Source organism: Limanda limanda, chromosome 13, assembly GCF_963576545.1.
Source record: "Limanda limanda chromosome 13, fLimLim1.1, whole genome shotgun sequence".
In the NCBI taxonomy this organism is placed as follows: Eukaryota; Metazoa; Chordata; class Actinopteri; order Pleuronectiformes; family Pleuronectidae; genus Limanda; species Limanda limanda.
The window spans coordinates 21,445,945-21,463,801 of NC_083648.1; the positions used below are offsets into that span (position 1 = coordinate 21,445,945).

At 42.0% G+C, this 17,857-nt stretch overlaps 1 protein-coding gene across 2 annotated transcripts in view; it reads right to left on the reverse strand.

Annotated features, from left to right (window-relative positions):
* Positions 1–17,857, reverse strand: part of rnf220a (ring finger protein 220a) — a 152,968-nt gene that overhangs the window by 22,894 nt on the left and 112,217 nt on the right. Inside the window, exons 4-8 of one of the 2 annotated variants that reach the window (XM_061083810.1) lie at positions 16,053–16,104; positions 11,962–12,057; positions 9,006–9,048; positions 5,476–5,522; positions 3,790–3,919 (exon numbers count right to left, since the gene is read on the reverse strand). In XM_061083810.1, the coding sequence (XP_060939793.1) occupies positions 3,790–3,919; positions 5,476–5,522; positions 9,006–9,048; positions 11,962–12,057; positions 16,053–16,104 (368 nt within the window). Of the gene's footprint in view, positions 1–3,789; positions 3,920–5,397; positions 5,523–9,005; positions 9,049–11,961; positions 12,058–16,052; positions 16,105–17,857 lie in introns of both variants that reach the window. The other variant, XM_061083809.1, reaches the window with a different exon arrangement.

Consider the following 17,857-nt stretch of genomic DNA (forward strand, 5'->3'; position numbering starts at 1 on the left):
TCATAACCAGGTCCGCCAAACTGCTAACTATCACATTTTATTGTCTTTAAATATGTGTCCCCACAACAACACTACAAGTACAGATGTAAAGAGACAGAGGCGATCAGAAGACTCATCTGGCTGACTGAGCTCAGATCAGTCCATCGACCGACCTCGGCAACGTACTGTTACCATAGCAATTATCAGGACCCCCTAAGAAGCAGAGAGGAGGGGGTGTCAAAGGTCATCGCACTATCTTTCTGCCATTTACAGGTCAGAGGCAGATGGGGAAAGGGACACAGACACAAAGAGATGAGACCGCCATCTTTGAAGTGCATTTACAAAGAAGAGATTTCTCCTCTTTTTCATTCCCTCTGGGCCATCTGAACTTGCAGTAATCCCCCTCTCCTTCTTCTTCTCTTCCGTCTCTCAGGACGGCCTTATATCAAACCTCAGGATCTGTTTGGCTGCCTTTCCATCTGTGTCTCTGGGGCTACACTAACAGATAAACTGTTCTGTTCCAATTGCAGTTTGTGTTTTCAAGCTTGGTGATGCTGGAACAGGAATTATTACAGAGAGTTAAAATATAGTCAAAAAATGTAATATATTGAAATATACCCGAGCACATTCAAGACATGCTGATGATAGAAAACTAAAAGCTCAATTATTGATTACTTGTACAAAATGTTTGACAACTGGAGTCTCTACAAGTCAGCCATGACAACCTTGAGAAGCATTCTGACTACTTCTTATAGCTGGCTGAAGGATCCAGGGTTGGCTTCGCTCTGTAAAGCATTATTAACTCATGCGTGGGAATTCATACCTGAACAGATGATCAGGGCGCAGAGTGGGAATGAAAGAGGCCCCAGTCTCTCTCTTAGGGTTAAGCCCATTTTAGACTGTTTTGTGAAGGCTCAGTTTTTCTGTCGCTGCTCGTTAAGACAACATTTTGCTTTTGAGTAATTAGACTTCTTCTGTTAAGTTTATGTAAGTGTTGTTTTGCATCAGTGACAAACTTCAGGCTCCTGTCACTAGCATCAGAAATGTGCGAAATAGCACATAACAAATGACACAAAAAACCTTGCATAATAAACCACATTTTTCTATGTGTTAAATCATTTTGAATGTGTCTTGCAAAGTTACAAAGTAAAATCAAGTTACTTTCCCACTCATCAGAGACCCAGATAGTCCACTGGACAGATGAAGGCAGCACTGTCTGTGCTATGTGGCTCCTTTCAACCTGGCTAAGCTGGTGCGAGACACAGAAGTCTTCCCTCACACAGAGTTGAATCATAAACCTGAGCTTGTTCGATTTTCCCCCTTCCTCCCACCCTCCCCTTCTTCCTTTAAAGGGCCTCCTTCCCTCTGCCTTTCTTCCTCGCAGTCTCAAAGAGAGGGAAGGATGGTTGCACTTCACAGAGAGAGAGAGGCCCTCTCTTCACCGCCAGCTGAGGAGACCCCCCCTGCAACATCTCTATATCCGTCTAGCCTGCCGAGAGCCTGCAGGATTCAGCGACGTGTGTTAGAACCATTGAGGAGCTTTCAAGACAAAATCCACCTTCTGAGCCGAGTGTGTGTGTGTAAGTGTGCGTTTCAAGTCACTCTCCCCAGGCCTCCTCAGTTATCTGTGTCACATCACAAGGTGCCCTATTAGAGCACGGCAGAAGGGTCCTGTGTCTGCTCGCTTAACGACGTGAAAGAGATGGACGGATGGAAGGAGCGCCGGGGAGATGGATGGACGGGTGGAGAGGCCGCCTCCCGCCCCACAAGCTCCTCTTTGGAGCGGTTTAGTTGAGATTTCAACATTGATCTGTCTTGTCTCCTCTCTCTCTCTGGCTTGCAAAGAGAGGGAGAGAGGCAGGCAGGTGAAGCTCAGCATGTGTGTTTAACAACGGATCGAACATGGAAGAGGAGGAGGTGCACAGGGAAGAAGGACAGATGAAAGCCAAGGCACAGCTAAAAGAGTGTGAAAGATCCTCTTAGAGATGACAACAACTCTTTACCTCCATCTGTGCACTGCTTGATGACTTTCTTCTATCTTGTTTTCCCTCCAGTTTACACACTAACACAATTGTGGCTGCAGTGGGACACCATTGTGCATACACACCGCAGTTCAAAATGTAGAATACTGTGAATTCCAAAAATTAGAAACGTTAGAAAATAAATTTTCGGTTTAGTTTTGAGGAAATTAAATGGTTCTTCTAACAAGACGTTGGAGATTTGGAAGTTTTACACAAGAAAGATAGTCATTGCATTACTTTACTATTATACTGCATAACAGTGTAGTAGGGATGTTTTAATAACACTCTTCAGGTATTTTCTGGTAAAATTGCATACACACATATACTTTCAAGACATGGTATTGGATCGGTGAATAAATTGGCAGATGCCCAACCCGGCATTTTCGTCGGTAAACGAGGGATTCCCGATGCTGATAACAGTATCTGGACATCTCCAAGTCGTACTTGTTTGCTATGGACTGAAATGTGACTGTTGAAGTATTGAAATACTAAAAGCTCTGATTCATACTCTTACTTATTTTCATTCGACAGTTATGGATTAAAATCCAAACGCATCCTTGCATATGTTACTGAACTAATTAAGTTATGATCAATTAAGCAATTTGAGAGTCTATTAAAAATTAATCTACAAGTTTGACAGCAGTTAATCTTCTAACACCCTGTCTACACATGAGATGCAGCGTGAGCAGCACATTAGCAGCATCAGTGCTCCATCCGTGTCTGTGCAGGGTGTGTTCACGTACAATATTCAGTGTTGCAAACTGTGTTTTGTAAGCGCTCAGTTTCCCAGAGCTTAAAGGGACAAGCTTCAAAAAGTAAATATACTCAGATTATTATTCTATATAAAGCAGATCTTCATAGTAAAGAAGTTGCAACCAATTGACAAATTTTTTGCAGATCTAATGTTAAGTTTATGTATATGTTTTAGCTTCGATGTAAACTAATTTGAAGGATTTAAGACACTTTAAATGAATATCTAAACCATTGAATATACAATTTTGTTCTGGGTCCAAATATCAGAGAGCAATTTCTAAAAACAGCAGCAGGAATATCAGTTATTTCCATGAAAAGAATTTGAGACCGATATTAGTCTCACATACTGAAATTACAAGTTTGAGAGGAGACGCCAATAAAAGGCAGTGAGACATGGAGGCATGAGGGAAGCACCGTGGGGGGGTGGTGTCACAGAGCAACCACTGTTCTCCCCAGTGACCAGCTCTCCCATCCACTTCTATAATTGCATTCCTGGACTCAGACTTGCACACACGCACTCATACGCAAGCACGCACACACACTCACACACAGACTGGTGGCCAGTGGGTCAATTGCCCAGCTAAATGTGTTTTCCTTCTCCTTGCTAAGAGGGTTGCATGGGCCGAGCCAAGCTGAGCTGGGCTGACCCCGGGCCAACCCACACTGCCACCAGACCGCAGGCACCATTACGGCTCCCTGGTCAACACTGGTCTCACAGAACTAACACTGCTCGCACTGGACAGGAACAGAGGGAATGATAGATGAGCAGAGAAACTAAAACAGAGACAGGCAGACAGAGGAAGAGGAAGGAGGGAACAAACAGGGAAGTGGGCCGACTGTCTACACACTACAAACTACTGTGACTGGACTCGACCACTGGGAGGTGACACGTCAATCAGGTTAGGATGCTAACAAGCAGACGACTGGACAACTGTCAACTGACACTGACAACACTGCTGCTTCCGAAGAAGGTGGGACAAACAAAGACATCCTACCTCCGATTTACAACCAGCATAGTGTGCGATTGTGTACATACCTCTGAAGCCTCCTTCCAGCAAAGCCGTAGCTCTGATCCTCTTCTGCCCTGCCCATTCATACTCCTCAAAGCCCCGCCCATTGTCTCCATCCATGTCTGCAGAGTCATCGTCGCACAAGGCACCCTCACGCTGACACACAAACACAAGGATACATTAATTACAGCAAACAAGAAGAAAAGTCACTGCTTGTTACACTGTCTGTATTGTACCAAACCACGTGGAGCTGCGATCAGGATCTACTGTTGATGATAAAGTGCAAGAATTGTTCATATTTCTTTTACTCAAAAACTGAAGGGCAAAATAAAATAAAAATAGTAATACTAAAATGCAACTATCTGAAACGGCTTTGCCCAAAACATATTGAAAATATCCAATATTAATTGAGCCAAGAGTCCCCCCCACTGTGAATAATGTGATCCATTCTGAAACTTCTTTAGAATAAAGCACTTCAACAAGTTTATGGAGGATCGAAATATTTAGCTAAATACTATTTTAGAAAGTTTAATTGTTTTATCAATTCAGTCCTTAATCGTGTTGCTTATAGCATTTTTTCATTGTTCCTAAAGACACTGCAGCTAAGGAAGATATGGGAGAAGACGAAATTTCAAATGTGAAGTGAAAGTAACCCCAACAAATGACTTCAGCCAGTCAGTTAGAAGATACATGTCAGGCTTGGCAGTGTGGCATATTACTGATCAGTGTGGGAATTTAACACAGCTCCTGGGCAGGGTACAATACAGTAACAACAACATTGAGTATTTGAAAGAGAAAGGAAAGTCTCTACAGCTGGAGTAATGGAGAGCAGTCGGTGAGGTACAGGTGAAACAGGTGGAGAAGAGTGAATTGTCTGACCTAGAGAAACACTAAGAAAAGAATCTTCTCAGCCTCTGCAGCTAGTTATCAGAAGTAGTTTGTTTGGTCTACGTCTACTGCAAGCAAAGTCTGACTGGTCGTACACTACAGACAATAGAGAGGTGATTGTTATGCTCACACAGGAGCAACATGCCGATGAATATGATGCAGCCATGTCATATGGGATAAACAGCAGCTACAAGCTTCTTACTCGACATAACTTTTAAAGCCAATTTGAAGCTTTACAAATTAAGTGAGTGTAACTGCAGTAAATGCAAACAATGTAAAAGTAAAGAAGACAAAGAGGTCACTGATTGATCCTTTCTCTTATTGAGCCTGGGACTCAATTTTATGTAGGGAACTAGAATATTAAGTTTGTTCCCAATTTGAATTCAACTAATCACTTATTTAATATGTGATCAGTAAAAAAAGCTACATTAAAAAAAAAATGCCATCTGAATTTTGAAGTGGAACAAAGGTCCACCATAATGGACTGATTCAATCGTTTATGTCAGTTGTCTGTTTCAATCTTTCAGACAGTTTTTCCCATATGACGTGAGTGCAGTACTGCTGCTGAGAGAGTTCAGAGGGGGTCAGTATCTAGATGAACTACTGTCGCTATTGGTTGGAATCTCCACAACGGTAGAGAGTGGATCGTCTACAGGAAGTAAAGAGGTGACTGGTCAGGATCTACAAGAAAAGAAGGGTTGTCCGACTGTCGGTAGGCGGGGGTTCAAAGGCCCGGATGTCACTACCTGGATCAGGCACTGTTCCACATGTCTACTCATCTCCTCCTCACTCCCAGCCAACGGGGCGCTGCACAGCGGACATACCTGCCCCCCCTCCTCAGGCTTCCTCCTCTTCATCTTGCCTATACGAGCTGGAAAAGAGAAGAGACAGAGAGACGGGTCAGTTTTAAATGTTTAGGATAACTCAAGTTTTCCTCACATGATAATAATATTGGTTACAAGGCACAGGAGATCATCTGAAAAAGGCTGGAGGGATTTTGATGTCAGATTAAAGTGTTCATTGATTGAATATAATATAATTGTTAAATGGGCCTGCCCTCTCCTCTTAGTCCTAAACAAGCCTACAAGCATATGAGCGCTGACTCAAGAAAGAAATGACAATCTCACTCCTCGTCTCACACTCTATGACACAGATTGTTCATCTCCCCCGCCCCCTCTGTCATGTCACAGCTCCGACCCCCCCCATACACACACACACACCCACACATTTAATTAGAAATTTAACAGAGCAGAACAGCCGTCATTGCGCCCCAAGTCTCTGTCGTTTTTTCTTAACTGCAAATGGTGCGAGGGGACATTAATTTTTAGCTGGCTGGGAAAGCAGAAGAGGCCAAGAGGGACTGTGGCGGAGGGATGGAGGGAGACGAGGAGGAGGAGGATTACTGCAGGCAGAGACGATGGAGGGAGTGAGGCCGGCGCTCTCCCCTGACGCTAATCGAGGGGAGCACTGTTAAATACGGCAGGGAGAGGGCTGCTAATTAGGTCCGGCAGAGATCTCTGCCCCCCTCAGCTGCTATACCCCGCATGAGAAGGATTCCTGGTTCCACATGAGGGGAGAGGGAAGGTAATGGAGGGCGCAGTTTAAAGACTTCTTCAGCTCTCGTCATGTGCTCGGACTAAAAGGGAGTTGCGTTTGTGTCGCATCAAAACTGAAACAACACAATGAGCTAATATTTTTGTTAAACTATCATGGAACACAAATTGTGGATGCCCAAACCCTAACCCCTTGTTCAACCTGACAACAAAGTTCAAAATTCACTTCTATTAAGCATGACTCAAAAATCACAAGAAATGACAATGAACACATTTAAACACTTTTTAGATTTGAAGACAAAAGCCAGCAGAGTACAGGTGGCCCTTGTGTTGATGGGAAAATTACACAACACTGTTCCTTTGTAGCTAATTATCAAGAAAACAAAAATACTGAAATGTGAGATGATTTACAGCCATCAAGGGGGGGGCGGGCACATCTAGTTAAAACTGCTTATACGGATAGATATTCTGCTGGTGACAATTCTGTGCATGATATGGTGTTTTTGAACAGCAGACATTTTGACTTGTCACAGTAGGGAAAGTCCCGATTTTACAGATGACTGTTCTATTCAAGTGTTGCAGTAAGAAAGGACAGAAACAACATGCACAACAGCACCCTCCACCACCTGACACAATTCTACGTCAGTGGAAACAACTTGTAGTGATCACGTTTGTTCCGGGCCCCACTCATTGAATTGGCTAGCTTCTGTGCGATAGTCCCAGAACTTTGCGGAAAGGGAAAGGGAGCCAGTAAGAACTGTAAAACATGACTTTTTTACGGTCTGAACACTGTAAGAGTACAAACTGGAGCTGTGCATGGCTCCCTGGTGTCTGCCCTGGGCTTAGTGTTGTAGTGGCTGTGATGTGCGCAATGGCCTGGACAGTGGAGCTTGGTGTGTGTTTGTGGACTCAAAAGAGCACCAGCACAAGTTTTAGCCCCTAATGATGCTCAATAAAAACCCAAAGTCCCTCCCATTAGACTTTTGTAACCAATATCTCAGAGCTACATTTGTCATATGTTAACATTTTATTTGAGTCTTAGAGCTAGAAATATTTATTTACAAAAAATAAGTACACACAGATCAGCAGTTCGATTTAACCACATTCTCTCAGTGTATGAGGCTCAAAGAGTGATTTTACTGCAAGGATGCATAAAGAAATCTGTCTTTTAGACCCTTTCCCATATTGTGCTTCTTTTTTTATGATCCAAATGAACATGGCAGCTGGAAATGACAAACGTCCATGCTCCATTTCCATAAGTGAGGCAATATTACAAAGTTAGTAACATCACTTGTATTGATGTATACTGTATTAAAAGTGCTTTCCATTTTGTTATATTTTCATTAGTTACGACTCATAAAAGGTTTACAATTTGTTTTTCTCTCATACAACAGATCATTATATAAATGTCAGATTTGGAAAATAGCCTCAAACTGTGGTTATCAGATATTTGATACCAACATTGAAGTAACTACATTGTAATGGTCATACAGGAGAGGGGGGGATAAGATACTTCTGAGAAAAAAAAAGAGGGAAGACAGAAAGTTCATAAGATACTGCATCAGGTATAATCAATAATGGGGCCACACACTGAAAGCTTGTGTAAAATACATGTAATAAGCATAAATATCTGGGGGATTTCTTCATACATGTTTTGTTGTTGTTTTTTAACAGGTTTAGCGGCTCTCTCTGTAATGTACTGCTCCTCTCTTGTTTCTATCATTCGTGCTGTCTTCCATCTCCACATACATTTACTAAGTAGAAGTAAGCGAGAGGAAAAGAGCGAGCGAGTGGCTGATGAATGTGCTGCTCTGAATAAAGATTTAACTCATTAATAAAAGTATCGATCATTATGTGATGATCAGTGTTGATATTGTGGCGACAAACAAATCAACTTTTAAAACTGTGGCGAGTCGTCAGCAGAGAGGGAGAGAGAGAGAGAGAGAGAGAGACACACACAGAACCGTCTCTCTGTGTGTGTGTGTGTGTTTTGTTCCTTTCCTCTCAGGTTCTGGGATCATAAATAAGCTATGCAACTCTTTTATACAATCAAGCGCTCATAGTGATGAATTTAACTCGGGACAAACGTGATCACTAAGTTTCCACAGTAGAGTTTAGTCGGAGGAGGAGGAGGAGGAGGAGGAGGAGGAGGAGGAGGAGGAGGAGCGAGATTTGACTGAGCTGCTCCGTATTATCAAATTCTCTCTGACAATGATTCACTGACAGAAAAACCTGTCAATGATCTGAATATCTGTGATTGATTATCTAAAGGCAGCAAACCTCCATCTGATTGGCCAAATGTATTGAAATGCATGACGCATGAAACACCATTTATTGTTTTTGTCATCTTTGTGATTCGTCTATCGCTCACATCGATAACGTGATGATAGATTTTTGATATATGGTGCTGCCCTAGAAGGAACCACAGGAGGTGTCATGTCACATCATCAGTGAGGGGGGGGGGCATGATGGATCAACAAGCCCCTGGTGATGAATATCACACACTTAATTACAGGTAATTTAATACCATCATATGTTATAAGTGTCTCTTCGGCCTTGACACCAGTGACATCATTATGTTTCCCAGTTATTTGTCCTGGTGCTGATAATTCACATTAACTATTGCTTTAATCTTAACTACTGCAAATTCACATGAAGTTATAATAATCAACATATTAATGGGGACTTGTAGATTGTTTAACTCATGTACTTAAATTAAATCAGTCATACAAAGTTATGAAGTTAGTGATCCACATGAAGCTTCACACAGCAGGGGGGGGGGGGGTTGTGTGTGTACCTACCATTCAATCTGGTTTGCCTGTTTGCACGAACTCGTAGAAACGTCTGTGAGCAGAGAGGGAGAGAACAGAGAGGGAGGAGAGATCCGTTAGAAACCAAACAAGCATCACAGCGAGTGCACAGGGATGAAGAGGACTGGTCCCACTGGGATTGTTGTGGATGCTGAGGCTCTGGGAACCCGATGGGAACCTACATGTCTGCTGTTCTCCTCCTCCTCCATGTCACTCGGCTTCCCGCCACAGCTGCTTCCCTCACTCGCTACAACTCGGAGCAGCAAAGCGCCACGAAGCCCGCAGCGACCCTCAGCATCACCGCGGACTCGACCCTCCGGCTGTTATTGCCCGCGGATGGGAGAGGATTGAAAGTGGCGCCCGTATCGGCTGCAACTTCTCTCCACCGACGCCATGTTGGCTTGTTGTGGTCACGTGACGCGCTGGAGACGGAAGTGGGGGCAGACAACGTGTTGTTTCGCGAGTCGGCCGCTGGGGGGAGGCAGGAACTTTTCAGTGAGGGAGAAGCAGCTGTCTCCTCACTTTTCTTTTTTCTTCTCCCTCCTTTTTATTCATGTATCTGTATTTTTTGACGCAATCTCTACATTTTTAAAGTCAATATTTAATTAACTACATATTATTTGTAAATTTAGCTGGATATTTTTCATGTTGAGAACATATCTGCAATGTTTGCACACAGATACACTGGGGAATTTAAACAAAAAGCTGGGGGAAGGCAGCAGGTTTCATTTGCCACTATTCACCTCCAGCAATAACTCAATACAAACAAACTCTTTCTTTATTATACACATTTATTTTGAACTCACTTTTGTGTATTGATGTTGTTCTAATCTCTGTCTGTAACAAAGTTTTAAAAACAACTATTATACACATTTGTACTTTTGTGCTGCCACTCTAAATACTGCTGTTCATACAAACTAATAAAAGAAGACGAAGAAGATAATGACAATTTTGTGCTTTGTTTTATCCACTTTTTCCTCTTTAAGAGAAATGTTTTGGTGGTGTCTACACAGAGATATTTAGACTTTTTTTGTTTTGTAGCTGTTACTAATCAAACATGTATCTTAATTCTGCAAGTGGTGGACGCAACATTTTGATTTATTACTTAAGTACAGAAAAGGGTAGTTCAATTTTAATTGACAACAGTATAAAAATGCTCCATAAAAATCCCATCTTGGAAAAAGTACCAAAGAAGCAAAGTTATGCTACAAAAATGTGTTTTCATATTCTGGACTCTGGGGACATTTCTGGCTCTCAAATGTGACGAGAGGCCCCAAACTACATACTGTTTATTATAAGGGGTCATAAGCCAAAAAGACATGGAACTAAAGGTCTAATTTTACAACAGTGGATTTTATGTGTTATGTAAAACATGTACAGGCCCTATCAAACACAGCGGTTAAATAAGTGTAGAGGGTCCACCAGTGGTTTCTGTGACAAACAGTTCAATTATGAATTTTGAAAGGGAAACTGTAACATTTTGGGTCTGGGGTGGTTCAGGAGGCCTGGGGTAAATTCCTTGCATCATTAAAACTAATGGCTGCACCATTAAATGTAGCATTATGAAATAAATGAGTTGAGGTCAGATTTGATTCTAAAGTGCAGAATGTACGCTTCAGGTCTGCAGGGAGTCAGACCCAGCGGCCTGTGTGTCTTTAGCTTCTGTGTATGTGCTGACTCCAACATCCTCCTGCTGCGGTTATGGTCGCCCTCTCTTTGACACGGCAGCGGTGAGCAGGCAGCGCTTCACCTCCTCCTCCTGCCCCAGCCCCCCATCCATCTCCTCACACCTTCCCTACCTACCACTTCAGTCCCCGGCTCGCTCTCCGCGCATCGCCCCGACTACCGTATCATTACGCTGCACTCACTGAGACACGCTGCAGACAGGTCAGGCTTTTTGAGAAAGGGAAGAGGTGGAGAGGTGAGGACCAGAGACGGGCTGACAGGTAGAGAGGAGCTGGCAAAGTCGACCATTATGCTTCGTCTTCAGGGTGGTAGAAAGAGTCACCATTGACTTAATCATTTGTATAATATAAGGTGATTTCAGCAGTTTCACTTAATGAGAAAATCTACTTAACAGCTATAAGGTCTTTATGAGCTGTGTCATCCCGAACGTATGGATGTAACGTCCGCACGGACTTAATAGTTCTTATTTTATGGTGCGCGGGGGGGGAACCCACTTAACCCGGAGATACATCACGGCCAGAAGAATTACCCGAACAAACTTTGATGAATATAAGAGATAAAAGCAGTCGTAGGGGGAATTTAAAGACGGCTGAGATTTAAGGAGATTGGACTGCTGGTCAGCTGAATTGCTGAAAGGGCGTAAAAACCAAAAACCACCATCTTCCTCTGCTACGCTCGTAAACATCTGTCGTTATTAGATAATTTCACAGTTTGATGGAAGTCTCATGATTTGCTCTTAATGCAGCTAGAAAACACAGAGCTGCTAAAGGGCCTTTTACTTACATTTTAAATTTGCTTTCAAATGAAATTGAATGAAAGTAGAATATAAGACTTTTAGCAGGCCAAAATAATAATAATACCAGGTAATCAGGATTTTGATATAAAATATACCTGCATATATTCAACGTAACTTTGAATAGAATAGAAATGTATAGAAATCCTATGTTTATATTTACCATCAAATTATGGTTTTCAGTATTCTTGGTTATGCTGGGCTACAAACCGACAAGATCCAAGATTGCCATGAATGATTGTAGTTTCTTCTGGTCATCCATTGCCATTCCTTACATATTTGTGGTATAGAGTTAGTTATACTCACTGTATCTACACAGTAAGCTTATGAAAAAAGCTTTCCATACGTGAAATACAACAATGTTTAAGTATTGTTTCTGGACTGATCAAACGCTTTTGTGTGTATGTGTGTGTGTGTGTGTGATTGTGTGTGTGTGTGTGTGTGTGTGTGTCGGTCTGTGAGCGTGACCTGGTATCTGTCGGAGTGGTGGGCGTCTTCAGAGGACATAGGCGAGACCACAGGAGACTCTCCCTCACGCTTGATGTGGACCGACAACAGCATTGACTATAGGGGGAGAGAGAGAGAGAAATAAATAATATTGTCTTATATATGTGGATGATGTTGTTATATCATTAACTCTGGAGAAAAATGGTTGCACCTACACATCAATGAAAAATGGACAAGGTAGAGAATAAGAATTTTAGATTCCGATCTCAAAGACAGAAGAAGAAATTTAGAAAAAAACAGACACAACTTCCCCATTCTCTGTGGGCCACACCTCAGATTGGCGTCCCACTACGATCATTTGAACACGGCCACAAGGTCCCTCGACTTTTTATGATAACTCAAAAGATCAGACAAACTCAGTGCTCTGAGTATTCAAGGCTAAATGCAGTGAGGAGGACTTTTGTGTGGTGGCTGCTGAAGTCTTAAAGCTCTGGGTTAAATGTGCAAAGGATGAGAGACGTTGCAAAGCAGCTAAAACGGAAGAGCTGAGAGAAGTTTACATATGAGGTGAAATATATAAGTGGCAAAAAGGAATTACAAACTCTGATGAAATGAGTTTGGAAAGACGGTGTGCTGCAACTTTAGAGTTGTGACACAAGCTGAAAAGCATTTGAAAAGTCATTCGCTGTGTAAAGACTCAATTTGAAGCTAAATCTATTATTACCTTGTAAAATGTTGGAAAGAACTGCAACAAAAGCGAAGGAAAGATGTCTATACATTGTTGTTTGAATAAAATGAACGTCAGAAATGAAACGTCTTAAACCATTAAAATGTTTCCATTACAACAAAACCTTAACATCGAAAATGAAAAGAAGGACGAGGAATCTTTACCCTTGGACTTCTTCGAGAGTTATATTGCCACAGATGCCGAAAGCGACATGTCATTGATGATGACTGTAACCTGCCTGACTTTGTCTATAAAATCCCTTCCACTGATTAGACCTAATGTTTATGGGACATTAAGAGGAGTTAGGGGGAAGAACGAGAGATTGAAAAAAAGAGCGGAAGCAGGAGATGAGGAGGGAAGAGGTGAGCAAGGTAAACATCTGAAAAAAAGCAGGAGCGCAACTGTCTGACATTACGGGACACTGCCTGTCCATAAATCTGTCCCCCGGCCGGCACACTCTCTGTGTCCCTGTCCCTCCAACACAATATAAAACCACATCAGCTTCTAACCCACTCTGTGACAAAGACAATCCAGGGATCTCCTCAAGTGAACGAGAAGCGAGCGGGAGGAAAAAAAGAGAACAGGGGAAGAAATGAGAGGCAGTATCATTTTTTTTACAAGGCTTAGCCCTGACAGAGTGTGTATGTGTGCGTCTGTGTGTGTGAGTGTGTGCCCTTATGGTTCCATGTGTGCCGCTGCATTTTTTTTACAAGGCAGCTATGAAATATTTGTATTTACAGTCGTCTCCTATTAATCAAGTGGAAAGGGGCAGAGCAGAGGCTTAAGTGCTCGACAGCAGTAATCTAATAATAATATGTGAGAAATGACCAACCTCCAGTGCTGCCACAGTAAATTGGACATTATACATGGTGCTTTTATGCCTGTGTGCGAGTGTGTGTGTGTGTATGTGTGCGAGTGTGTGTGTGTGTGTGTGTGTGGTCTTCCCCTTCCTCTTTTACACAGGTTTAAAAAGGTCAGGAATCATTTACCTGAGGGCATCTGGGAATATGCTCTAGTTTTATCATTAGAATATGACATTTAACAGTATTCTACGTTATAAATGAAGGTCGTCCATTGAAATTTTGGTCTTTTAAACCAACCAATTAAAGCATCGTGCCAAAAGACAGGGCAGGGAAAAGTTGCATTTCAAGATGCATTCAGGTGATTTGCTGGCTTCGCTCCTCATCTCTACATTTGATCATCAACATTGTAACACTAAGCTTGTTAGCTGAATTTGCACTGGAAACATTTAACTTGTATTGTCAATAGTGAAAATATAAAGTGAAGCAAGGAGAAAAAGGCAAACTCTCTAATAGTTTCACATGCATGTCACATATCCCTGACATGAGTGTGTGTGTGTGCGTTTGTGGCGCCACAAATGTCTCATGTTTCTCCTCTAACCCAAATCACCTTCACCTCGCAAGTGGGCCTAACACCCGGTAAGTAGGTGTGTTGGGGTTAATCTCCGGCCTTACAGGGCTGGGCGGTGCACGCTGGGGGAGGAGACGGCAACAACAGGCCCAGGTGCTTCAGACTGACCCTCTTCATTCTCCGCGCCCCGCTGCTGAAAACTTAACAACAGCAGCGCGATGCACAGTCACGGCCGGAGAAGACGGACGATTGTTCACCCCCCCGCCCCGGCTCCGTCTGCCTCTCTCAAGTGCAAGGCCACCCACGGCGCGGCGAGCACATGCTCTAAGCCTGGGTCAGCACCCGTAGGTGTGTGGGAATGAAAATGGAGCCCCTGCATGATTCTACACATCTCATGTCGCATTCATGTGCACGTTATATGTATTTCTTCAGCTGCAGGGCATCTGACTTTCACAAGGTTAGCAAGCAGGAAAGTAAAAACTAACTTGAAAATAACAAAGCACCTGACATATACGCAGGACTCACTCGTATCCGTTAGACGTGTAAACCAAAATGCTGCTCACTCACTTTGGAGTGACGTGATGCAATGCTGAACTGGATTTTGACTCTATTGCAAAGCCAACAATGTACTTGCTGTTTAACCACAAGCATCATATAGTTCTTATCTTTGTGAAGGAGGATATGCAGCATAAATAAGTGATAATAATCCAGTGACGGGAGTGTTTAAATCTATTATAACGCAGATGAAATTATATCTATATGTAAGGAACTTACTGTTGTTGTAGGAGTGGAAGAAAGGACATTTCACAAATACTGAAATCATATTTTAACAATATGTGTTATAGCCTGAAGTCATTCTATTGTGCTTTCACAATAAATGTTATTTATATAGCCTAGTATAATGTCCTGTTCCACAAATATGCCTCTGAATGTTTTACAGGGTTTCTGTGCAGCAAACTACACCCACTATTCTTTGGAATGGGATGAAAGGAGAGGAAAACATTTCTCTCGCACACAGAAAAGCTACAGGAAAAAGGAAGCTATGATGTTTATGAACAAGTGTTTAATGTTTGTCAGAAAAAGATTTTTTAAAAAGGGGAAGGAAAACAATGGTAAGATTTGAAATTAAGTGAAAAAGTCTGTAGGGACAGAAGTGATTATCATAAAACTGTCTCTCTATCTTATTCTTTTTTCTTTTATCAAGTGTCCACACCCTCAGCAGCTTATTCAATGTTCTCTGCAGTGAGAGAGTGACTTTTCTGTTACATCTACTATGAAGAGAAGAAGTTACAGATATGGAGAGGTCTTATCTTCTTTTTAAAAAAGGGTCTCGGTCTGGCAGCTAGTGATGTGTTCAGATGAGTTAGTGGAGGCAGACACTAAAGGGGAATGCTACTTGATGGAATCATGAATCTGTCTTCCTTTCTATCTCCAGCCTGACGGTCTCTGTCTTTTTCTTCTTTTTCCTTCCGTCTCTGTCTCTCTGCATCTCTCCCTCTGTGTCTCTAATTGGAACAATCACACTACAGTGCCTCTAGACCCGGCTGCCTGGTGGATCACATGAGACTGGTACTCCAGTGTGTGTGTGTGTGTGTGTGTGTGTGTGTGTGTGTGTGTGTGTGTGTGTGTGTGTGTGTGTGTGTGTGTGTGTGTGTGTGTGTGTGTGTGTGTGTGTAAGCTGTAAGGCAGAGTCCTGTAGTTCAGCTGAGTTACCCATAGTGCAATAGAGAGGAACAGAGTATCAGCACCAGAGCATCAGTCAAACAATGGATAGTCTAATAGATTAGATAAAACGTCCCTTTTTCATTGAGCACCAATTTAATTTTGCTGATAAAAGCAGTTTTAATATGTGGCACATCTGATTGGCAGTAAATGGTCATTTTCTTCCTTTTACAGATCAAACTTGAATGTGTACTTGGGTTTCTAATATAGGTTGAGATGAAAAGAGACAGAGAGATGAAAGAAATTGATGATTTCTGCTGGAATGAAAACAAACACTGATGGCTGATCTCACCTTGGGTGTTCCCGGAGTGGCTGCTCCATCCTTGGGTGAAGGGTTCTTACCGCTGTAAAGAAAAAGACGGAGCATTAATTTAGTGTTCAGTTTATGTTACATATTTGACATGTCTTGCATCTTAGTTTGAATACAATTTATGAAGGTATGTGTTTTTTTTGGACAGTTTTTTCAAGATCTTTAACTACAGAGACTTAAGCAAATTATCTGGAGAAATAGGTTCCAATCAGCCGACTAACCAACCTCTTCTACTTGGTTTAATGGTATTTTAAAACCTGTGAAGAGTGTGTGTGTGTGTTTGTGTAACATCTTAGAGTGCAAACAAATAATGCAAAATCACACACATTGGATTAACACATTACTTTACCTATGATCTCTTTCTCTGACAATGTTACTGTCTGATTCTTTTCATTTTCATTTTCTCAACTCATGCGTTGTCCCCCATTCCTCTATCTCTTTTCCCTCTCTTCTCTCTGTCCCTCTTCCTCCCCGTCCACCTCTGCCTCTCTCACTGTCTGCCGCCCTAACACAGAGATACATTTTTCTCCGAGCCTCTTGAAGTGTTGCGACAGGCTTGACGTTGACAAAGCGGGACAAGGTTGTCATGTTTGCTTTGAGACCCTGTTAGCACTCCAGACCTCCTTGGACACACACAACTTCAGCGCGACCTCTAATCTGACAGCATGGCTTGGCAGACAAGGGATTTCCTTTTCAACGGCTGAACGGGTGGATAATAAAATTAAGAAGCCTTATTTATATGTCACTTATCTGAGAGGAGAATTTAAAAAGTGGTGCGCAAAAAGGCACAAGAGCAGGACAAGAAAAATATAAGTGCAGTAAAAAAGATGCACAGAGTTAGGAAGGAATATATGCTGAGATTTGGGGATGGATGGATTAAGTATTTTGAGAATATCTTTATAAACACATTCTGTTGGCTAATATATAAGTTAATTTACATGTAATATCTATATAGGGTAATTCTTACATATATACTTATCTACATTAGTTTACCTTTTATTTTGCAAAACATGAATTTACACCTTAATTAACCAAGGATTAAAAACATATACATTTAAGGGGAGTGAGTTGTGTAATGTCTCCTGTTCTTCTGAAAGGAGCTAGTCTGAGAAAATAATCCTGATGATATCACCAAAGTCATATTGTCTTTATAACATAAATCCCTCAATGACTGGAGAAACATTTCCCATAATGCAACTTAATACAGCTTAATGGTATATTTTGCCAATTGCTCACTACCAGAGCCAAAGGAGACACTGCACATGTGGCTGTGGATCTTGAATATTTGGGCATTTACTACAGTCCAGAGAAATGGTGATATTTCATGATGGGAAATGCAGGATCATCACATTCGGCACAGCAGCAGGGCTTCAACTGTAACTATTCATTCTCTAAACTGTCAATTTGATAGAAGTGCAAATATTGAATTGTTTGAGTGGCCCTTTAAAGGCCCATTGAAGCAGCAGACAGACTGCCTCTGGCTCCCAGGATGACATATTTCTGAGTGAAATGGAATATGTGGTCTGGGTATGATTACGAAGGGGATTTGATTAAATCCTCCAAATTTGATTGGAGCATTCAAAAGTGGGCATGGCTCAGTGAATGTGGATGAAGTTTACTGAATAAACTAGACCACAACCCTGCTCTTATGAAAACATAGTAGCCTATTATATGTTTGGCCAACTGTTAACCAAACACAATCCTAATGCTGAGTGGGGTTAACCTGTCACCTGAATCCTTTTTGACTGCATATATGTATATTCATGAAAAGAGCAGAGTTTGTATAT